At 44.0% G+C, this 24,915-nt stretch overlaps 1 protein-coding gene and 1 pseudogene across 1 annotated transcript in view; both read left to right on the forward strand.

Annotated features, from left to right (window-relative positions):
* TMCO3 (transmembrane and coiled-coil domains 3) overlaps window positions 1-24,915 on the forward strand; it is a gene marked incomplete in the record, with an annotated part of 97,974 nt that overhangs the window by 53,322 nt on the left and 19,737 nt on the right. The window contains 2 exon segments of the mRNA XM_073614556.1: window positions 3,733-3,883; window positions 9,889-9,968. Coding sequence (XP_073470657.1) covers window positions 3,733-3,883; window positions 9,889-9,968 — 231 coding nt within the window.
* LOC141130772 (5S ribosomal RNA) lies at window positions 14,545-14,663 on the forward strand (annotated as a pseudogene).

Consider the following 24,915-nt stretch of genomic DNA (forward strand, 5'->3'; position numbering starts at 1 on the left):
AGAAAAACTGAAATATCACATGGTCCTAAGTATTCAGACCCTTTGCTTTGACACTCATATATTTAACTCAGGTGCTGTCCATTTCTTCTGATCATCCTTGAGATGGTTGTACACCTTCATTTGAGCCCAGCTGTGTTTGATTATACTGATTGGACTTGATTAGGAAAGCCACACACCTGTCTATATAAGGCCTTACAGCTCACAGTGCATGTCAGAGCAAATGAGAATCATGAGGTCAAAGGAACTGCCTGAAGAGCTCAGAGACAGAATTGTGGCAAGGCACAGATCTGGCCAAGGTTACAAAAAAATTTCTGCTGCACTCAAGGTTCCTAAGAGCACAGTGGCCTCCATAATCCTTAAATGGAAGACGTTTGGGACGACCAGAACCCTCCCTAGAGCTGGCCGTCTGGCCAAACTGAGCTATCGGGGGAGAAGAGCCTTGGTGAGAGAGGTAAAGAAGAACCCAAAGATCACTGTGGCTGAGCTCCAGAGATGCAGTCGGGAGATGGGTGAAAGTTGTAGAAAGTCAACCATCACTGCAGCCGTCCACCAGTCGGGGCTCTATGGCAGAGTGGCCCGACGGAAGCCTTTCCTCAGTGCAAGACACATGAAAGCCCGCATGGAGTTTGCTAAAAAAACACCTGAAGGACTCCAAGATGGTGAGAAATAAGATTCTCTGGTCTGATGAGACCAAGATAGAACTTTTTGGCCTTAATTCTAAGCGGTATGTGTGGAGAAAACCAGGCACTGCTCATCACCTGTCCAATACAGTCCCAACAGTGAAGCATGGTGGTGTCAGCATCATGCTGTGGGGGTGTTTTTCAGCTGCAGGGACAGGACGACTGGTTGCAATTGAGGGAAATATGAATGCGGCCAAGTACAGGGATATCCTGGACGAAAACCTTCTCTAGAGTGCTTAGGACCTCAGACTGGGCCGAAGGTTTACCTTCCAACAAGACAATGACCCTAAGCACACAGCTAAATTAATGAAGGAGTGGCTTCACAACAACTCCGTGACTGTTCTTGAATGGCCCAGCCAGAGCCCTGACTTAAAACCAATTGAGCATCTCTGGAGAGACCTAAAAATGGCTGTCTGCCAACGTTTACCATCCAGCCTGACAGAACTGGAGAGGAACTGCAAGGAGGAATGGCAGAGGATCCCCAAATCCAGGTGTGAAAAACTTGTTGCATCTTTCCCAAAAAGACTCATGGCTGTATTAGATCAAAAGGGTGCTTCTAATAAATACTGAGCAAAGGACCATGTGATATTTCAGTTTTTCTTTTTTAATAAATCTGCAAAAATGTCAACAATTCTGTGTTTTTCTCACAATATATATATATATATATATATATATATATATATATATATATATATATATATATATATATATATATATATATATATATATATATATATATATATATGTGTGTGTGTGTATACTCAAAAAAAGAGATCACATGACCTCTGTTCTCAGCTGCATAAGGGCTTACAGAGCTAGAGGTGGAGAAGCAGCAGGACACTGATCTTCCAAGTGACCATTGGAGGACAGGCAGGCTGTTCCAGCACAGCCAGAAAACTAACCATGCTGAGATGGATGTGCTTCTATGCCTAACGTGGTCATTTTGAACTGGAAAAGCAGAGGAACTTGCTGAAACACCAGGTATTTCACGCAAAGGAAGAAGAGAATAGGATATTTTAAACACAACTACATAGAACAGGCACATATCAGGAATATGGGATGTTGGGATAACATATTCTTTAACAAAGAGTACTGATTTAAATTTGTTTGTAATTTCCAATAAAATTTGAAGTCTTAGCTGCATACATTTAGATATATAGCAATGACATCTGAGTATCAGTTATGCTCTGTGATCATAACCATGATGCTCTTATATGGGTTACAAAACATTGTAGCACTAAATACAGACTTATCAGTAGCTAGGCTCCATTTCTTCTAGCTACGCAAACATGAGGTCCAGGCTTGTTAAAAGGCAGCTGAAGATGTTTGTGTCCAAGAACTAAATAAAATAAAAAAAAAAGTAGCTGATCTAATTCATTTACATTGTGCGTGGGTGTTACACAGTTCAGAGAAAAATTTGGGGTTAATTCAGTAAGGCTTGGTTTACATACATGCGAATTGGATGCATTTTGAATCGCATCCAATTTGCTTAACATGTGAACCATACTGGCTTTCAATGGAGCCGGTTCCCATATATGGGTGGCGGTTGTGGTGCGATTTAGAAAAAAAGGGTCCTGTGTGTTTTTCAGTCCAATTCAGGTGCAATTTAAGTATCCAATGCGTACCTGAACCGCTGAATGGATACTGCACCAGACTCTGCATAGAAACCAACCCCCGCATACACGCTATATTGCCAAAAGTTTTGGGACGCCTGCTTTACACACACACATGAACTTTAGTAGCATCCCAGACTTAGTCCGTAGGATTCAGTATTGAGTTGGCCCACCATTTGCAGCTATAAGGGCTTCAATGCTGCCCACAAGGTTTAGGAGTGTGTCTATGGGAATGTTAGACCATTCTTCCATAAGTGCATTTGTGAGGTCAAGCACTGATGTGGACGAGAAGACCTGGCTCACAGTCTTCACTCTAATTTATCCCAAAGGTGTTCTATCGGGTTGAGGTGCAGGCCAGTCAAGTTCCTCTACCCCAAACTCTCTCATCCATGTCTTTATGGACCTTGCTTTGTGCACTGGTCCCAATCATTTGGTGAAGGGGGGGATTATGGTGTGGGGTTGTTTTTTAGGGGTTGGGCTTGGCCGCTTAGTTCCAATGAAGGAAACTCCTAAGGCGTCGGCATACTAAGACATTTTGGACAATTTCATGCTCCCAACTTTGTGGGAACAGTTTGGGGATGGCCTCTTCCTGTTCCAACATGACTGCACACCAGTGCACAAAGCAAGGTCCATAAAGACATGGATGAGCGAGTTTGGGGTGGAGTAACTTGTCTGGCCTGCACAGAGTCCTGACCTCAACCCGATAGAACATTGGATGCATTTTGAATCGCATCCAATTCGCATAACATGTGAACCAGACTGGCTTTCAATCGAGGGTGGTTCACATATATGCGCTCATCCATGTCTTTATGGACCTTGCTTTGTGTACTGGTGCGCAGTCATGTTAGAACTGGAAGGGGCCATCCCCAAACTGTTCCCACAAAGTTGGGAGCATGAAATTGTCCAAAATGTCTTGGTATGCGGACGCCTTAAGACCCCTTTCACGCTGCAGCACCGCTAAAGCACCGGTAGTTTTTGCGGCACTTTAGCAACGCTTTTCAGCAACTAGTGGGGCGTATTTTTTAAGGTCACATGACAATATGGAACCCTACGGACTAAGACTGGGTTGCCATGTAAAGGCAGGAATTCCAATACTTTTGGCAATATAATGTATGTGAACCCGGCCTAAATACTCAGTTTAACAAACTTCCCTAGCAGCCAGTTCTCGTCTCAGTTAAGAGAACCTTTCAAATTTTATATAAAAGTACTGGTTGCATTTGCATACTGTGAGCATCATATACAAATATTTGCAAATGCATGCAACTAAGCCCTCTTTTATTTATTCACAGCAATATCATAATTCAGTTGTAGTTTTTTTTTTTTTTTTTAGAAAATGCTATCTTTAAAAAAATGAACATAACTAACTTTGCAATGCTATAATATGTATGAATCAAGAGCAATAGTGGTCTGACCTAAATTCAATATTTTATTCCTGGCAGGTTACTGAACTACTGGATGTATCAATGGAACTGGGGTGCTTCCTTGCTGGAGCTCTCATCTCTTCCCAAGGACACATGGTCACAGAGGAAGTTATGTCATGCATTGAACCCATTCGAGACTTCCTGGCTATCATTTTCTTTGCATCTATAGGTACATGCTGCCATGCTGAGCATTTACTTAAAATGGCACTACACTGCATCTGAGCACCACAAACCAAAACTTCTGTTTTAATTCATTTCTAATATTTAAAGCAAACTCATCCATCCATGTCTCTATTCTTTATTTTGCTGCAAAATCACTTTGAAAAATACCCTCTAGCATTTCTATCTGTGGCCATCTTAAAAAAGGACAGATGATACATGTAGCATTTACATACATTTGCCCTTAGCTCAGACATGCAGGCAGGAGAGTGTGTCTAGCTGAGAAGGCCCCTCCTCCCTTCCTGAAGACTCTTGGGATATATGACATAATTTGCCTAGGTCTGAAAACCAGGAAGCAAATAAAGAAATTTAAATCTATTTACTAATGCTAGTAGCATGAGGATTAAAAATAGTCTATGTCGATTTAGAGAGAAGTTCCATTTTAATACAGTTATGGCCGATGACTGATTGCAGCTATTAACCACTTGCCGACCGCGCTATAGCCAAATGACTGCTACAGCACAGCCGGGTAGTTCTGGGAGGCCGTCATTTGACGGGTGACACGTTCTATGATCAGTGTCCGGAGGACACTGCTGATCACAGATTGAGGTAAAGAGCCAATCAGTGGCTCTTTACCACGTGATCAGCTGTGTCCAATCACAGCTGATCACGGAAGTAAATAGAAGCTGGTTATTGGCACACCTTTCCTCATGCTGACAGCATGAGGAAAAGAAAGACCATTACTGGCTTCTCTAAGGCTCGATTCACACCTATGCATGTTGCTTTTGAGCGTTTTTGGAGGTTTTTTTTTCATGCTTGCCACGTTTTTGAGCAGCGTTTTTGCGGCGTTTTTGCAGCGATTTGCGTTTTGCGTTTTTTTTTTTTTACAGGTTTTTTTTTTTTACAGTCTAAAAAAAAAAATTAAAAAAAAAAAACAAAAAAAAACAAAAAAAAAAAAAACCGGCAAAAACGCATCAAAAACGCTGCAAAAACAGTGCACTTGCGTTTTTGATGCTTGTCCATTGAAATCCATTACATGCAAAACGCTGCTTTTTGCATGAAAAAAAGTCCCCGACCCTTTCCAAAAATGCAAAGAAACAAAAAGGCATTGATGTGAACATGTTCCATAGGAACCCATGTTAAAAAATTCCCGTGCATTTCTGCAAAATGCAAAATGCATCAAAAAACGCGCTAGTGTGAATGGAGCCTAAAAGGGACATGTGAACTGATTATCAGGGCACTGATTATCAGTGTCCTGATTATCAGTGCAGTCCCAACAGTGCCCACCTGTGCTGCCAGTAAGTGCCCATTAGTGTCACCTATCAGTGCTCATCAGCACACATCAGTGAAGCAGAAAAATTACCTGTTTGCAAAATTTTATAGCAAACTATGAAAACTTTTTTTCTTTTTTTTTTTTCAAAGATTTTGGTCTTTATTCGTTTATTTAGCAAACAATAAAAAAACCCAGTGGTGATTAAATAAAGTGGTGATTAAAAAGGCTCTATTTGTGAAAAAAATGAAAAATTTAATTTGGATAAAGTGTTGCATGACCGCGCAAAACGCGCGACAGCGCTGAAAGCTGAAAATTGGGCTGGGCAGAAAGGGGGCAAAAGTGGCCAGTAGGCATGTGATTAAGCTGAACTCCAGACAAATGGCTAAATACTGTGATGAACTAATATGTCTATATAGATAGATAGATAGATATACCCACACACACTATCTCGCCAAAGTGAGTACACCCCTCACATTTTTGTAAATATTTTATTATATCTTTTCATGTGACAACACTGAAGAAATGACACTTTGCTACAATGTAAAGTAGTGAGTGTACAGCCTGTATAACAGTGTAAATTTGCTGTCCCCTCAAAATAACTCAACACACAGCCATTAATGTCTAAACTGCTGGCAACAAAAGTGAGTACACCCCTAACTGAAAATGTCCAAATTGGGCCCAAAATTTCAATATTTTGTGTGGCCACCGTTATTTTTCAGCACTGCCTTAACCCTCTTGGGCATGAAGTTCACCAGAGCTTCACAGGTTGCCACTGGAGTCCTCTTCCACTCCTCCATGACGATATCACGGAGCTGGTGGATGTTAGAGACCATGCGCTCCTCCACCTTCCATTTGAGGATGCCCCACAGATGCTCAATTGGGTTTAGGTCTGGAGACATGCTTGGCCAGGCCATCACCTTTACCCTCAGCTTCTTTAGCAAGGCAGTGATCGTCTTGGGGGTGTGTTTGGGGTTGTTATCATGTTGGAATACTGCCCTGCGGCCCAGTCTCCAAAGGGAGGGGATCATGTTCTGCTTCAGTATGTCACTCGCAGTACATGTTGGCATTCATGCTTTCCTCAATGAACTGTAGCTCCCCAGTGCCGGCAGCACTCATGCAGCCCCCGACCACGCCACTCCCACCACCATGCTTGACTGTAGGTAAGACGCACTTGTCTTTGTACACCTCACCTGGTTGCTGTTCCAAACGTTTGACACCATCTGAACCAAATAAGTTTATCTTGGTCTCATCAGACCACAGGACATGGTTCTAGTAATCCATGCCCTTAGTCTGCATGTCTTCAGCAAACTGTTTGTGGGCTTTCTTGTGCATCATCTTTAGAAGAGGCTTCCTTCTGGGACAACAGCCATGCAGAAAAATTTGATGCAGTGTGCGGCGTATGGTCTGAGCACTTACAGGCTGACCCCCACCCCCCCACCCCCTCAACCTCTGCAGCAATGCTGGCAGCACTCATACGTCTATTTCCCAAAGACAACCTCTGGATATGATGCTGAGCATGTGCATTCTACTTCTTTGGTCGACCATGGCGAGGCCTGTTCTGACTGGAACCTGTCCTGTTAAACCGCTGTATGGTCTTGGCCACCTTGCTGCAGCTCAGTTTCAAGGTCTTGGCAATCTTCTTATAGCCTAGACCATGTTTATGTAGAGCGACAATTCTTTTTTTCAGATCCTCAGAGAGTTCTTTGCCATGAGGTGCCATGTTGAACTTCCAGTGACCAGTATGAGAGAGTGAGAGTGATAACACCAAATTTAACACACCTCCTCCCCATTGACACCTGAGACCTTGTAACACCAATGAGTCGTATGACACTGGGGAGGGAAAATGGCTAATTGGGCCCAGTTTGGACATTTTCACTTAGGGGTGTACTCACTTTTGTTGCCAGCGGTTTAGACATTAATGGCTGTGTGTTGAGTTATTTTGAGGGGACAGAACATTTACACTGTTATAAAAGCTGTACACTCACTACTTTACATTGTAGCAAAGTGTCATTTCTTCAGTGTTGTCACATGAAAAGGTATAATAAAATATTTACAAAAATTTGAGAGGTGTACTTACTTTTGTGAGCTTATATATATATATATATATATATATATATATATATATATATATATATATATAATATAATGTGTGTGTGTGTGTGTGTATGTATATACACACATACTGTATTATATCATGTTGCAACCAAAAACTTAAATGTATTTTATTGGGATTTTATGTGATTGACCAACACAAAATGGCACATAATTGTGAAGTGAAAGGAGATTGATGAATGGTTTTCCAAATTTTTTTACAAATAAATATCTGAAAAGTGTGGTGTGCATTTGTATTCAGCACCCTCGAGACAATACTTTGTAGAACCACCTTTCACTGCAATTACAGCTGCAAGTCTTTTGGGTATGTCTCTGCCAGCTTTACACATCAAGAGAGTGAAATTTTTTGCCCATTCTTCTTTGCAAAATAGCTCAAGCTCTGTCAGATTGGATGGAGAGGGTCTGTGAACAGCACTTTTCAAGTCTCGTCACAGATTCTCAATTAGATTTAGGTCTGGACTTTGACTGGGCCATTCAAACACATGAATATGCTTTGATCTAAACCATTCCATTATAGTTCTGGTTGTATGTTTAGGGTCGTTTTCCTGCTGGAAGGTGAACCTCCACCCCAGTCTCAAGTCTTTTGCAGACTCTAACAGGTTTTCTTCTAAGATTGCCCTGTATTTGGCTCCATCCATCTTCCCATCAACTCTGACCAGCTTCCCTGCCCCTGCTGAAAAAAGCATCCCACAACATGATACTGCTACCACAGTGTTTCACGGTGGGGATGGTGTGTTCAGGGTGATGTGCAGTGTTCATTTTCTGCCACACAGCGTTTTACTTTTAGGCCAAAAAGTTGATCTCATCTGACCAGAGCACCTTCTTCCACATGTTTGCTGTGTCCCCCACGTGGCTTCTAGCAAACTGCAAACGGGACTTCTTATGGCTTTCTTTCAACAATGGCTTTCTTCTTGCCAGTCTTCCATAAAGGTCAGATTTGTGGAGTGCACGATTAATAGTTGTCCTGTGGACAGATTCTCCCACCTGAGCTGTGGATCTCTGCAGCTCCTCCAGAGTTACCATGGGCCTCTTGGCTGCTTCTCTGATTAATGCTCTCCTTGCCCGGCCTGTCAGTTTAGGTGGACAGCCATGTCTTGGTAGGTTTGAAGTTGTGCCATACTCCTTGTTTTTTTTTTTTTTCCATTTTTGGATGATGGATTGAACAGTTCTCCGTGAGATGTTCAAAGCTTGGGATATTTTTTTATAACCTAACCCTGCTTTAAACTACTCTATAACTTTATCCCTGACCTGTCTGGTGTGTTCCTTGGCCTTCATGATGCTGTTTGTTCACTAAGGTTCTCTAACAGACCTCTGAGGGCTTCACAGAACAGCTGTATGTATACTGAGATTAAATTGCACACAGATGGACTCTATTTACCAAGTAGGTGACTTAAAGGCAATTGGTTCCACTAGATATTAGTTGGGGGTATCATAGACTGAATACAAATGCATGCCACACTTTTCAGACAGATATTTGTAAAAACATTTGAAAACCATTGATCATTTTCCTTCCACTTCACAATTATGTGCCTCTTTGTGTTTTGATCTGTCACATAAAATCCCAATAAAATACATTTACGTTATTGTTTGTAACATGACAAAATGTGGAAAATTTCAAGGGGTATGAATACCTTTTCAAGGCACTGTATATTTTCTATATATAATATGAGAGTTATTTTACTTGCCAAATGATTTGTATTATTGTCCATACAGTCCTAAGATTTGCGCAGTCCTGCCGCACAGCTAGCCAGCAGACTTGATTTTTTTTTTCTCCTGCAGTCAAATGACCCTATGGGCATGTTCAGTAATAAAATGGGGACAGATCATTCCCTTCCACTTTTTTTTTTTTTTTTTTTTTTTTAAGATGACCAACCAATCTAATTTTGTTGCCGTGCAACTTATTTTCCAGGTAGCTAGCCTTCTCCCTTGCCATTTTGACCATTTTCTCAAAATGAGATTGCTTGCCAGAAAATAGTTATATGGTGTCTACCACAGCGCTAACTAACTCTCCATGCTAGCCGTCCCTTTTGTAGACATTTCTGCACATAAGTGAAAGGATATTCAAGCCTAATCAAATTTCACGCCCTTTCCCCGTAAATGCAGATAGGATGTGTATATTGCTTTTAGGATTTCAGAGAGCGTAGGTTCCAATTCTTCAAAGTCAACAGGAGTAGATGGGTAAAGGGAGGCAAGGTGTGACAAGGTAGGAGCCTGTAGGGGAGAGGTAGAAAGAGCTTGTTTTTAGCCTGTGCCACAGGAAACCTCTCCGAAGTAGAGGTAAAAGAGGGCAAGGATACATAGCTGGTGCCATTTTTACCCAGCTTTTCGTGTAGATTAGAACTCGCAGCTGCTTCTTACAGTGCCCCATCCATCAACTTGTCCTTCTAGGTTGTCTGTGTGCCACCTTGAAGCTAAAGCAAGGGTGACACAAAGATCTTTTGCTCTGCAGGGCAGGAGCAGCAGTATTATGATTGCCCTGGTGGAGCTTCAAGAGACTGTGTATGCTCACATTCTGGAAGATGCTTCCCTTTTGTGGAAAAAAAATGTAATGCTGAAAATCCTGTTTTTGTACCCTTTTTAATATCCATTAGTAAAATATTATTTATGTATTTCTGTATTTATTCTTACAGGGCTTCATGTATTTCCAACATTTGTAATTTATGAGTTGACTATTCTATTGTCCTTAACGTTGACATTGGTGCTAATGAAGGTGAGTTGTTTTTTTTTTTTTTCATTGAAGTAATAAAGTGTCACTATAATGCCGCGTACACACGACCTGTTTTGCCGTCGGAGTAAACTCCGAAGGTTTCTCTGACGGAACTCCGACAGAATTCCATTCAAGCGGTCTTGCCTATACACGGTCAACCCAAAGTCCAACCGTCCAGAATGCAGTGACATACAACACTTACGACGGGACTAGAAAAAGGAAGTTCAATAGCCAGTAGCCAATCACTTCTGTCTCGTACTTGCTTCACAGCATGCGTCGTTTTTGGTCCGTCGGAACAGCATACAGACGATCGGTTTTCCAGGTAGGAATTGGTTCCGTCAGAAATAGTTAGAACATGCTCCATTTCTAGGTCCATCAGAGTTTTCAAAAAAAGAAGTCCGATGAGGCCTACACACGATTGGAATAGATGATGAAAAGCTTCCGTCTGACTTTTTCTGTCGGACATTCTGCTCGTGTGTACGTGGCTTAAGAGATTTATTCAGGGGCAAACATTGATATTTACATGATGTGCCCTGAAGTACATCATCTATGTTTTTAGTGAAAATATTATAATGCATTGTTTTTAATCATATCTGCTGCTTTATATTTTTGAATCTACAATAAAAACAATTTAAACTTTTAAATGCAGAATTTTATTTGACAATGCACAATTGGACCCTGCACTAGAAAGTTGATTTCTGTAATATATATGGATGAACACATTATATAGACCTAAAACAAGCTTACTTGTATAGCAGCACACTAACTGTAGAGCATGATTCTAGGCTGACAGTAAGCAAAAAAGAACTGTGTACAGAACTTCAGTTAATTTAATTTTGTTTCGTAGATTCATAAAATCATAAAGTTGTAAAGCACTTTGGGATTGAATAAACTGTCAAATGTGACAACTGTTAAAAAAGATCAACTATTTTTACGTAAATAAAAAACATTGGTTAAAAAAAGGTGGTCTTTCTACTGTGAATGTACTAATACAATACTATGTGACCGTTGATCATAGCTCATTTGGCTTTTTGTGTGCAGTGAAAGGTTTTTTCCATTTTTGGGTCTTCCTGTGGTCAGATACTGGTCCTATGATTGAAAGTCTCTTCAACTGCTTTCTGATCTAATCATACTACACTCAGTGTGATCGTCATCACAGATTTTCAAAAAGATTACTATAAAACTATATTACGATAAACTAAAGAATGATGCATAGTAAACCATCCCCCTAGAGGTGGTTTGGGTATAGGAGGACAGAAACAGATTCTTAATCTCAAAGATTGCTTATTTATTCAGCAGAAATGTGCAGCATTTATTGCATATTGTGTGAGAAATGCAGAATTTGCCTGTGTTACTAGGATTTCCTCTGTCACGTTATAGTATTTGTTTTAAGAGTGAAGAAAGCAAGGAACAAAAAGCAGTAACCTTTGGCAAACAACTAAAAATTTTAGATTTCTCTGTCGTTCTTTGAGGTTTGGAGACACTGGCAAACAGAAAAGTAATTCAGCTCCATTATAACCCTGGCTGGACACCCTTTTTTTTAGCTCTGCTGAAAAGTCTACATTTTTTGCTAGCTTTTTAACTTCATGGTATTTTTCATTTGCGACTTCATTCAACATTCCTGCTATACCACAGGTGACTTTTTCCTTGGTGATTTTAAGCAAGATTCCTTCTCACACGGATGCTTGATCTAGTCTCTCATAGTAGCTGTCTGGATCAGCAACACCTCAGTGTTGGCTTTGGAGGCCATACTCAAATCCTTCAGGACTGGATATGTGGCGCAAGCTGGAATGTGACCTTTGGGCGTTTGGGTTTTGCATTGTAAAGCGTTCCAGACCATAGCGTGCAGTGTTAGATGCTGATTTCTGGGTCAAGATCCATGGCAGAGCCCAGGTGTGACCCCGTCTCTGAAGACTCAGTGACTAAGACTGGTCAGGCTAAAACATCAGGGTCTACCTCAGTGTATTGTACCTTTTGGGTTTTGTTTCAAATTTCCCTCTGCCACTGTCAATTGACCATGGTAAGGGTTAATGAGGGGGGATTGAGCGCTTACGTTATCCTTTGGGTGAAGTGTTACAAGCGTTCTGTCTTCTTTTTTCTGCAATTCAGCCTGTAGGTAGCATCTTCCCACTGGTGCTCTTGCTCCTTGGAGCAGCTTGTGGATCTCTCATGTGTTTGCACTGTCCACCTGCAGTAATTTGGTCACTTCCGGCCATCTGAAACCTTCAACAGCACCAGCTGCCTGGATTTGTGAGTACTTGAGGCATTGCCTCGCATTGGGTCTAGTTACATTACCATTGTGTGGATGCAACATGTCTTTGCCAAGACATACAGAGTACAGTCCCACTGCAATGGGTGACCTCAGCCCATACTTTCCTTATGGTTCTGGGACATTTGCCTGGTACTCCCAGAAGGAAACACTGCCCATAATCCAGACTCTGGGACCCCAATTATGCTTTAGTAATGTTTATTGATGTTTCTTAATCGTACATCACGAGACACAGAGCCATAGTAATTACTGTGTGGGTTATAGGCCACCTTCAGGTGATGGATACTGGCACACCCTAAGACAGAAAGTCCACTCTCTATATAACGCCTCCCACTCAGCCATAACTTTTTTTGACGGGGGTGCTTTACGGGTCCAGGAGTGCGTATCCCCGTGCGTATAAAAAGGGGCCCCAGTTCCTGAAGGTTTTTTAAATGGAGCCCACCGTGAGGGGTGAAGATTGGGTCTGTTGGTTTTACCACAGAACTCCCTGTGGCGGGAAAGGTAAGTGGAGATTTCTAAGGAATTCTAAAGTTTCTTATGATTTGTCTCCTTTAAAAAGTAAATGTTGTCATGCCTAAAAGTCACCACTGGGCGCTGTATAGAGCACGTACCTTGTCATGCTTTCTCAGATCATGCTGTGTCAGCAGAAGCTGACAGACTTCTCTCCGGCTAGCAGTCACAGGACTCCGGTAAGATGTTGGGGGGTAATTTATTTCCTAAAAACACCCCCCACCTGGACAAAATCTCTCACCCTCTCCCCGGATAGAGGGGGGAGCCAGAACGATCAGTGGATGCCGCTCCGTTCTCCACCGCCTCTGTACGGCGGTTTGTCACAGCTCTCCTTGCTGCCCCCCACGCGCCGATCCCGTCGGATCGGAGGCCTGTGCTTGCGTGGGAAAACGCTCCTTTTTGCAAAGAAGGGGGCACAGTGGGAATATGGAGTGGGCGTGGCTTAGCGCAGCATTGGCGTGCAGTAACGTCCAGCGCAGGAGTACTTTTAAAAGGCTCCATTTTTGCTGACTGCAGCTGTTGGAGAGACACAAAAGCAAAAAAGGGGCATGTAAGTGGTGACACAGGCATTACCTTGGCACATTTACTGAAGCATCAGGCTGAGCGTTAACAGCAGCGACAGTTGCTGGACTATTTGCTCAAGTAGTGAATGCGATTTCTTCTGGTAGTACCTCTGCATTTGTGCATCGGCTATGGTCAGAAGGGGAGGTAGAAACCCCAAAAAGGGCTTAAAAGGACTCCTTCAAGCTCTAAACAGCCTAAAACTCATCTCTACAATGGCATCCTCCCCTGAGAGTTCTGGGGTGGCCGGTCAGAGTAAGCGATCAGGGCTATCAAATATTGCAGTTGTTTTCAAAACTACAGCCCCTGTCTATATTACTGAAGAGGGTTTTTCCTCAAGCCATGATAGGATTGGCTAGCGGCTTTAATCGCATCCCAGAAAGGGATAAAATGCGTCAGGTCCCTTTTACATTACCAAGGGCCCTCAAACTGAGGATCTAGGGGCAGGAGAAGAAGAATTTCCCTTAGGGGACCATGAAAAGGCTGATGACTCCTCTTCTGAGGGGTTAAATGCGGGGGGATCAGCTTCACAATCTGAAAGATTGATGGTGCAATTCTTACTGAATTTGTCCGCTCCACATTTTTGCTACTCTTCATTGAGTCGGTTGATATGTCCACTTTTTGTTTGGGTTCACTAAAGCCTCCTCAAGCTGGGAATTCCTATTAAAAAAAAAAAAAAACTTTTTTTTTTTTTTTCAGATGACTCAACCTGCGCTAGCAGCAATTGGTGTATGTCAGTCTTTGAGAGACCAGTTTAAAAAAGTGCTCAAGGTAATTCCTGATCAGCAGGCCCAGGATTTAGCCGAGTTAGCAGCAGCATTATGTTTGGCAATAGACGTCATTAGAGATTCTATTCTTCGCGCCTGGTGCCTTACGCTTGGGCTGGTGCATAGGCATAGAATCTTATGGTTGAAAAATTGGTCAGTCGAAGCGCCATGCAAAGCTCCTGGCTAGTTTTCCTTTTGAATGGCTGTTTGGGGATGATTTGGATAAATACAGCCAAAAAATTTCTAGTGGAAAAAGTACCCTTTTGCTAGTTAGGAAGAGGAGTAAACATATTTCATTTAAACAAGCTCCTTCTCCAGTGCCAGGACCATCTGCTTCCAGGCAGTCACTATGGCCTCCATCTTCAAGTTCAAGAGGAAACTGAAGCTTCCTTATGAGGGGACACCCTTGCTCGCTCGAGTGGGGGGGGGAGACTTCTGCAGTTCTCAAGGGTCTGGCAGGAAGAGTGTCGGAGCCTATGGCCACATCACCCTGAAAGCGCCCAATCTCATCTGATCTCAGAGGCTAAGCAGGGTCAGGCCTGGTCAGTACCTGGATGGGAGACCGCCTGGAAATACCAGGTGCCGTAGGCTGCAGATGGGTGACTTCCTCAATAACTCTAGGCTACAAATTTGCGTTCCAAAAGTCCCCGTTTCCTCTTTTTCTCAGATTCCAGAGGAATAGAAGTCTCTCTTTCAAGCATTGGACCATCTTTGGTCTCAAAAAATTGATCTAAGTGGTTCCCAATGCAAGAGCAGGGATTGGGGTTTTATTTAAACCTTTTCACGGTACCAAAACCAAATGGGTATGTCATACCCATTCTAGGTCTCAAAGATCTAAACCCGTTTCTGAATATCCACTCGTTTTGCTTGAAGTCAATCCGATCAGTGATCTCCATCCTTCAAGGTGGAGAACTTCTGGCGTCAATAGACATCAGGGATGCATACCTCCATGTGCCTATATTTCCCACTCACCAGAAATATCTACGAGGTAGAAAATCTTTTTTTTTAGTTTGTAGCTCTACCTTTCCGTCTAGCTGCTGTACCTCGAGTATTTACAAAGGTCTTGGCTCCTCCTGTAGCCGGATTAAGGCCTCAAGGTATAACGATTATAGCTTACTTAGACGATCTGCTCTTGATAGACCAGTCGGTAGCCCACTTAGACCAAAGTATGATCTACAGTCAGCTACCTGAAATACCTAGGTTGGATTCTCAACCTAGAGAAATCCTCCTTAAAAAAAATATCAAGGAGATTGGAATACTTGGGTCCGATTATTGATACACCCCAGAAAAAGGTATTCTTGCCCCAGGCGAAGATCAGTGCCATAAAGGAACTGATTCAGGTGGTCAAGGCAAAGAAGAATCCTTCTATTCGACTTTGCATGAGGTTGTTGGGAAAGATGGTGGCTTCATTCGAGGCCGTTCCTTATGCTCCGTTTCATTTGAGGCTGCTGCAAAACAGTATCTTATTGGTTGGAACAAGAAGGTCCAAGCTCTAGATTTCCCAATGTGTCTGTCTCCAAGGTGCACCGGAGCCTCAGTTGATGGTTGATAACCAAGAATCTGCAGAAGGGAAAATCTTTCCTACCAGCTACCTGGAAGATGGTAACAGATGCCAGCCTTTTGAGTTGAGGAGCAGTCCTGGAAGATGCGACTGTCCAAGGGAAGTAGTCCAGATCAAAAATGACCTTGCCCATCAACATTCTAGATATCCGGGCAACACGCTTGGCCCTGAGGGCCTGGATGTTTAGGTTACGGAATTGTCCTGTCAGGATCCAATCCGACAATGCCACAGCAGTGGCCTATATCAATCATCAAGGGGGCACAACAAGTCATGCGGCCCAGAGAGAGGTGAATCATATCTTAACTTGGGCAGAAAACAATGTACCTTGCATATCGGCAGTCTTCATTTTGGGAATAGAAAATTGGCAGGGGGACTACTTGAGTTGCCAGCGGTTGTGCCCGGGAGAATGTTCCCTTTACCCCGATATCTTCCTGGCAATATGCCGAAGATGGGGGATCCCAGACGTAGATCTGTTTGCGTCCAGGTTCATCAAGAAAATCGACAACTTTGTGTCAAGAACAAGGGATCCGCTAGCATGCAGAACAGATGCCTTAGTGTTCCCGTGGAATCAGTTCTCACTGATATATGCATTTCTTCCTGTTCTGCTGCTTCCACGACTGCTTTGCAGGATCAAGCAGGAAGGGAGATCGGTGATTCTTGTGGCCAAGAAGATCTTGGTATGCAGAGATCATAAGGATGGCGGTAGGGGACCCATGGACCTTACCACCATGTCCAGACCTTCTCTCGCAAGGTCCGGTATTCCATCCTACCTTACAAACGCTAAATTTAATGGTTTGGCTATTGAGTCCCACATTCTGAAGAAGCGTGGTCTGTCAGGTCCAGTGGTATTTACCTTGATTATTGCAGGGAAGCAGGCTTCCAGAATCATAGATTAAAGAGTCTGGAAAGCATATGTCCCCTGGTGTGAATCCAGGGGTTGGCACCCCAGGAAGTATGTCATAGGTAGAATCCTTGACTTTCTGTAGATGGGGTTAGAAATGAAGCTGGCCTTGCGTACTATCAAAGGTCAGGTCTTGGCCTTATCGGTATTATTTCAACAACCTCTTGCTTTGCATTCTTTGGTTCGTAGCTTTATTCAGGGGGTAACATGGCTTAATCTTCCGGTTAAGTCACCCCTTAACCCTTGGAACTTGAATTTAGTTCTGTCGGCATTGCTAAAGCAGCCTTTTTGAGCCGATACAGCATATTCCCTTGGTCCTTTTAACAAGGAAATTAATTTTCTGGTAGCCATAGCTTCTGAAAGAAGGGTATCAGAGTTGGCTGTTCTTTCTTGTAAAGAGCCATATTTGACTATTCAAAAGGATAAGGTAGTATTGCGTCCTCATCCTAACTTTCTACAGAAGGTAGTGTCTAGTTTTTTTTTTTTTCAAATATAAGTTTTATTAATGCCCGACTTGGGCTAAAACAATAGGCATAGGCATACATATAACGTTCAAGAGGGAGGGGGTTCAACAAAGTCAATATCAACACATGGAGGGAAGAGATAAAACAGAGTTTATATACATCCTCCAAAGCATAGCTATTCTTCAAGTAACAGATACCTTTGAAATTGATATTGCAGGGCCGGAAGCCCCCTTCAGCAGTAAATTTCTTATTCAAAGGTGATGCAGGTTGGAAGACCCTGGTCCCTCCTCGTCCCTCCTCTCCTCTCTCCTCCCCCCAACACCCAGCCGCCCCTCGCCCCATCCAAGTGGGTTCCAACTTTGGAGACGGGGGGTGGTGAAGTGGGGAGGGGAACCCCGGGGTGGGGAAGACAAGAGGGGAGATGAAGGGGGTGGGGGTGGAATAGGAATTGAAGGATATTGGGAGGGGGGGGTTGATTCAGGACGGTCTCTGGGTCTAATTTTATTTGGGGTATTGGCTGCATCAGGAAGTCCTTAGGGTGATACCTTCTGACAGACGATGAACTGATGCCATAGCGCCCATGTCTTTTTGTATTTTTCTTGCTGTTGCCTCACTGTGAGCACTAAATCTTCCATTTTACTAATGTCTTCTACTCTCTGGATCCAGCTAGCTATCGTTGGTGGGGCTTGACTTTTCCATTGCAGTGGGATACAAGATTTTGCTGCATTTAACAAGTGGCCTAGAATAGATTTTTTTTATCTCTTAGGTGATGTTGTGTTTACATGCAGTAGGAAGAATGCCGGGTCATTTGAGATATTATATACCGTAAACTTCTGAATGGTTGTTCTGACTGTGGACCAGAAATGGGAATGCTTCGGACAAGACCACAATATGTGTAGTAACGTGCCCCTGTCTCCCTGGCACCTCCAGCATTGAGCTGAGGTGTTCGGGTAGTAGGTATGTAGGAGATGTGGGGTCAAATACCACCTTGTCATGAGCTTATAACTCGTTTCTTGTACTTTCGTACAGTTAGAGGATTTCAGGGCAAACGTTGTGATACTCTGAGTCTGGTTTGAAGTGAATGTACAGTTTAGGTCTCTTTCCCACTTGCTCAGATAGGATGGGTCTGGGTTTTCCATCGAGGAAATCGGGAGGTAGTACGTTATGGATAATGTCTGCGGGAGTACCTCTTCCTTCGAACAGAGAATTTCAAAGGTGGTAAGGGGCTTGTCAAACCCTTGGGGGTTAGATATAGAGGTGAGGAAGTGTCTTAGTTGGACCGCCTTCCAAAATGGAAATTTAAAGGTACCCAAGTCATTACTAAGTGTTTCCTGTAAGGCCAGGAGTCATTTCCCACGAAATGTCTCATTTGTGTACAGTTTATGTCTCTAAAGACATTTCATATTTGGGGGTCCAGTCCTGGTGGGAATTTCGGGTTCCCTATAATGGGATATATGGGGGAGTTAGGTGTGGATAACGAATGTGTGAGACATGTTTGTGACCCTATGCAGAGTATCGTCCCTATCCGTGGATGTTTTTTGACACCTGCAGGGAGGTGTTCGTAACACCAAACAGCCCCCTGCAGGGGTATCTCTGTTTGCACCTGTTCCAGGCGCATCCATAATTTTAGGTCCTGGTGGCGGCACCAGTCTATTACCCTACCCAGATGTACTGCCTGGTAGTATTTCTTTACATCAGGAACCGCTGAGCCTCCATTAATCTTTGGTAGGGAGAGTAGTGTACGTGGTAACCTCGGTTTCCTATTAGCCCATATAAACTTATAAAATTGACTTTCTACCCCCAGAATCCTCCCCCCCTGGCACAATTTCAAGTAACAGGTGTCTTTTGTATGTGCGACCAGGAACGTGTAGTCACAAATATAGGAAAGTCATCCCCTTCAGTGTCTTGTGGTGACGTGCACTTAATGCAAGGGGGGCCCTTCACAGCTCTCACCGACAGGTCCACTCTGGTATCAGCTAAAGAGTCCGTCTCCTCAGTGTGGTTGCTTGGGGGTATTCTCCAATCGAGGCAGAGAGCAGGGGAGCAGTACCCCCCAACACAAAAGTGTCTGCTAATAATTGGGGGGGGGGGGGGGCAATAGCCTTACAGTTTGGGCTATGAGTCACATATCAGTAGGATCTGCACAGCCAGGGATTATAGGCAGCATTAAGACCCATGCAGCGTGGAAAGTCATTAAGCTATGGGTCCCAAGTAGCTGTGAAGTACATATGGCAGTGTGACCTGAGGTGGGGCACAGGCAACCGCTGGGTCCTTATAACAGTGAACCATGAGGCGATGGGGTACAGGGAGCAGCGGGACAGATGCGGCAATGGGATGTGGAGAGTCTCAGGTAGCATGCTTCAGATTCTCCAGACAATCTTTTCAAGGGCCAGGGAGGGGGTGTAACATCAAATTAGGGGTTTGGACTGTAGGTTAAACCGGTGAGGTGGAAATGGGGGTAACTGGTGGTGAAGAAGGGAGAACAGTTCACAATTCACGTGACCCCTCCGGTGTCGGTGCTCTTGATCTCCGGCGCTGCCTCTGCTGTCTAGGTTGAAGGTGTCTGTGCGAGGTCTGTGGGCTGGGTCGATTGCCCATCTGCGGAAGGAACATCAACCAGTTGGGGATCCTGATGGGGTCTGCTGCCAGAAACGTAAACAGGCCCAGCATGTCCCTTGGAGATCTGAGTGTGTAGGAGCACTGGTCTCTTCTAAACATCACAGCCAGTGGGTGTCCCCAGCGGTAGGTGGCACCTTGCCGACGAGCTAATTCCAGCACAGGACGGAGCATAGCTCTTCTTTGCAGTGTAGCTCGGGAGACATCTGGCAGGATCTTCACAGTCGCTCCTTCAAAGTCGATGTCTCCAGCCTCCCATGCTTTGTGAATTATCGTTTCCTTGTGGGAGTAGTGGTGGAGGCGGAAGATAACACCCCTCGGTCTGTTGGGGTCTTGAGATCTCGGTCCCAGCGCTTGGTGGATCCTGTTGTATTCCAGCCTTTGGGAGAGCTAGTCCCCCTGGAGTCTGCGGAAGATAGCTGTGGCCATAGCGGAAAGGTCTTCGGGTTCGGTAGCTTCTGGGAGACCTCGCAGGCGGAGCTTGTTCCGCCTGCTTCTGTCTTCCACTTCTTCCATATGTAATTGCAGCATTGTTGCGGCGTCTATGTGGGCATCTTGAAGATGTTCTAAGTCAGACACTCTCCGCTCCAGGTCCGTCATGGCAGTCTCTCCCGTGGTCAGCCTGGTGGTCAGCGAACTCAGCTCCCCTCTCACCTCCTGGATGTCTTTTGCGGTGCTGCGTTTCCAGACGGTCGATGATGGCTTCTATGTCGGCTTTGGTGGGTAAGGCTTGGAGGAGTGCCCACATCTCCGCCTCTCCTCCGATGTTTGTGGAGGCGGTTAGCAAGGTGCCGGAGCCCGACTGCAGAGCTGCTGGAACATCGGCGTATGAGTCTGATTCTCCCGACGCGGTCGGGGATATTGACCGGCTTCCAAGGGCCCGGGCGGCACTTGTCTCTCCACGTGGTCCTGCCATCATGGGATCGGAGGGGTTGAGCCACGGTTGGGTCAGAAATTGATCTGTGGCACCTCCTGGAGTCTCTTGGCTTTGCTGATTTAGCTTTCCCTTTTTGTTCTCCTACGTTTTGAGTACATTCCTTGGGTATTTGAGTATACCTCGGAGCATAGTAGGCTCAGCAGTCCGGGAGAAGAACGGGAGCTCTAGGCAAAAGCGTCCTCACTCCGCCATGCTCAGGCCACGCCCCCCAGTGTCTAGTTTTTATCCAAACCAGGATATTGTTCTAACTTCATTTTTCCCAGAACCCTGTTCTATGGAAGAGAAATTACTACATTCTCTTGATGTGGTAAGAGCACTCAAAGTCGACTGCTCAGACTCGAAAAACAGATGTTTTGTTTGTGTTGCCTGAAGGTCCTAGAAAAAGGACAGGTAGCATCAAAATCTACTATTTCTAAATGGATTCAGCAAGTAACTGTTCAGGCTTATGGTTTACAGAGGGAGATTCCACCCTCTCAAATCAAAGCGCACTCCACTAGGACTGTTAGTGCTTCATAGGAGTGCATCACCAAGTTTCCATGGTTCAAATCTGCAAGGCCTCAACTTGGTCTTCAGTCTATACATTTTACCAGATTCTATCAGGTGGAAATGTAAAAAGTCATGAGGATATCGCCTTTGGGCACAGTGTCCTGCAGGCAGCAGTATAAGTCCTCTGATCTCACAGTGCCTTACTTTTTGTTTTGTCTCCCTCCCCTCAGTTGGTATTGCTCTGGCACATCCCACATAGTAATTACTATGGCTCTGTGTCCCGTGATGTACGATTAAGAAAATAGTATTTTTATAACAGCTTACCTGTAAAATTCTTTTCTTTGAAGTACATCACGGGACACAGAGGTCCCTCCCCTCTTTCTGGTATACATGTGTATTGCTTTGCTACAAAAACTGAGGTACTCCCAGTAGTGGGAGGGGTTATATAGGGAGTGGACTTCCTTTCTTAGGGTGTGTCCAGTGTCCATCACCTGAAGGTGGCCTATAACCCACATAGTAATTGCTATGGCTCTGTGTCCCGTGATGTACTTCAAAGAAAAGGATTTTACCGGTAAGCTGTAAGGCCTTTTGTGAGTGAGGCCTCCCCTACTGTCCATCTACTTGAGCTTAGATACTTAAGGATTCTGCCCACAGAGCAGCTAAGTGTACTCCAGTGCCATCTCCTGTTGGTGTTCAGAGTCTGGCTATGAACACCCTGAGCCCCTAGCTCATGCTGGACCCCACAGTCCTTGTTGCTGTCTCTGATTCAGAATCCCAGCAGACTGGCTGTAGTGAGGCTGTTTTCCAGGTTTACGGGGAGTTGTTTCAAACCATGTCACCCTGCATCTGGAGGATCAGCCTGCTGTTTAAGGTCTTTGGTCTTTTAGAGTGTTTTCGAAAGCAAAGACCTTCCTGACACATGCACTATTTGGGTCTTTCTTCTTCAATGTGGAATGGAAACGCCCCATAGGTTTCTGGGCCCCTCCTGAGAGTGTGTCAGAATTTTTTACAATTTGGAGAGGGAATTTATTAATCTGTTTTGTCCGGTGATCCACCTGAACAGGCAGACCACCAAGTGGCTGCATGGTGTGATCAGTTTTAAGGATTTCACTGACAAACCGTTAATCTCCCTACTCCCCATGGGGATAGGGCCCCATTTTCATGGAAGGGTTAAAGCAAATGTCTGGTGCCCTGTGCTTTAGTTGTGAGAGCTCGTCACCCTCTGTAGCTCAAAGTCCTTATGTCTGGCATCTCCTTCAGGCACCTCTCACCAATTTTAGGTGTTACTGCATTCAGCAGTGTATCTTCCTAGGTTTATTTTTGTTCCTCATAAACCTTAACTTCTTGTTCCTACCCTAGTAGAGACCTGCCTTAATGGGTGGTTCCTAACATAAACTTAACCCTTTCCCTTTCACGACAGCACCTTATCCTCAGATTCTGGTGAACCCTTGTGCTCAATACCTCCCAGTTTTGCCCCTCTCCTAAAGGGGCCCTCTGACCGGACCTTCAAGGTCAGAAAGGATCAGTTTTTGCTGCTCCTTTCCCTAATAAGGACCTGACTTGGTAGTGTCCTGCACAGGTCTTTGGTGCTGCTGTTCAGAATTCTAGACTATGTCTATCCTAGTGCCTTTTTTGGTATCCCCATTGCAGAATGCTAAGATGTCCTACCTTGAAAAGTATCAGCTTTCTCAACTCTTGCCGTCAGAACCTTTCAGAAGGGCCCAGTACCTGCATGCTTTGACTGGATCAGTCTTCTCCGGTGGTCAGCATTGTTAGCGAGGTAATTCAGTTCAAATCTTTGCTTAAGAAGCTCACTCCCTGTTGGGCTTTACTCTCTTTCTTATTTGACAGAACAATTTTCCCCTCCAGAGCTTGTAGGGGACTAAGGCAATACCCTAATCACCCCTTTTACCTTTGGCTCTCAGTCCTTTTCACCCTCCTCTTCTATGTCTGGGAGCCTGGATTTCGGGTGAGACATCCAGATTGTCTGTATCTTTGGACCAAAAAGTCCCTGAAGCTACCGGTCACACCCATGGCGTAAATAAGATGGTTACCCCCCCCAAGCTGGAAAGACTCCACATACTAGTGTGTGCCCATACCCGGAGCTTCTTTCTGGTTCCCCAGAACAGACTGCTCCCTCTTTTTGTGGGATCCTTCTCTTACTCAAAATTCTGACCTGGTCTCCCTTGGATTTCATATTTGTGTTGCTTGGTTTTCACCTCTGGGAAGGTCTGGGAGGATTTTTGTGACAGGTCAAGTGGCCTGGTCTCTAAGCTAGATGACTCAGAATGTGCTACACGTGACTGCACTGTCCTCTTTGGTGACTAGGGATTTCCATCTGGCTCCCCTCCACTGGTGTTCTCCACATGAGAGAAGGTGAATTCTGCACCTGGGAACTTCCATCTCCTGTGTGTCAGGAGGTATCCATTGCTGGGTGGACCTGTACATCCCTGGATTGTCAGCAGGCAGAACATGCAGGGATTCTGCTGCTGGTACCCCTTGGCCATTAAAACTGGCCTGAACACTGGGAGTTAGGTCCTTCTTCTGTGACTGATGTGCAACCTATTGAAGAGCTTCCTCCAGATTCCATTCTTGTTCCTGTCTTTAATTATGTAACCGTTCTTAGCAGTTCAGCTAAGATTCCTGGTTTTCAGCTGAGGATGCTTCACTGGATAGGGGTGAATCAGATTTTTTTTTTTTTTTCAGGGCCATATTTTGTTTTTGAGGTATAGGGGGGAGGTGCTGCGCTAACCAGAAGAAAGCTGTAAATCTCTGTCTGTGGTCAATTAATAAAATGACATAAAATCGCATAATAAATCGCATAAATAAGTGTTGACACTAAAAAACATTCAAGTCTTAATAATCAGCATCATGTGTATGTGAAAAAAAGTGCATAAAAAATCCTTTTCAATTGGTATATACTAAATAACAAAAAAATCGCATGTTAAATCGCATAAATAAGTGTTGACACTAAAAACATATTAATCTAGAGAATCATGTGTTGGTGCACAAAGAGACATAAACACTACTTCATGTGAATAATTCTAAATAAAAATACATAGAATAAATCAGAAATAACCATCAAAAACATATCCTTATAAATGGTGCAAAACGTACAAAGTGCCAGTGCTTAAAGGTGATCTAGATATCGCAAATAAAACACATCAATCCAACGCAATATGGATAATAAATAATATAAATAAATGTCCCAATAATAGTGATATAAAATATATTGTGCTGGCCTGCGAAACAAATGACCAATGACATGCCAGTAAGTGCAGCAAACTTAAAGTGCCAGTGTAAAAGTCATTGAAGGTGCAAAAGCAAGTTCTGGTGTATTCAATAAAACAACAGTGGGGTGTCTGGGATGCAATTCACTCAGTGTCCTCTTCGTGCATAAAACACTAATGTAAGCAGTGGCCCCTTACCTAGCGGTGCTAGGTCAACCGCATGAATTGTAGCTAAAACGCCAGGTCCTGAGCCTCAATCGCGTCCCTATATCCACGCTTGCCGGTGTTGGGTTATCCTAATGGCAGCTGATTACAAGTGGCTATGGTCCTATCAGGGGTCCTGGACCAGCGCGGATCCTAGCTCAGCCTCCACATCTCAGGTATGTATGTACAGGAATATGCAGGACAAAGGTACTTGATAGTGAAGTATGTATTAACCAGGTAATGCTTTATTAAAAATCTTTAAGTAGATGTACTCACATAAAAACAATGCAGAGCAAACCTCTCTCCTACGAGCAGCGAACTCGTTCTGTGTCTAGCAATGTGAAACAGCCTATTCCGTCCCTACGCGTGACATCACCGATCACGTGACTTCTTCAGGGGATCCCCTGAAGAGTTAATACATACTTCACTATCAAGTACCTTTGT

This window comes from Aquarana catesbeiana, linkage group LG02 (assembly GCF_042186555.1).
Source record: "Aquarana catesbeiana isolate 2022-GZ linkage group LG02, ASM4218655v1, whole genome shotgun sequence".
NCBI lineage: Eukaryota > Metazoa > Chordata > Amphibia > Anura > Ranidae > Aquarana > Aquarana catesbeiana.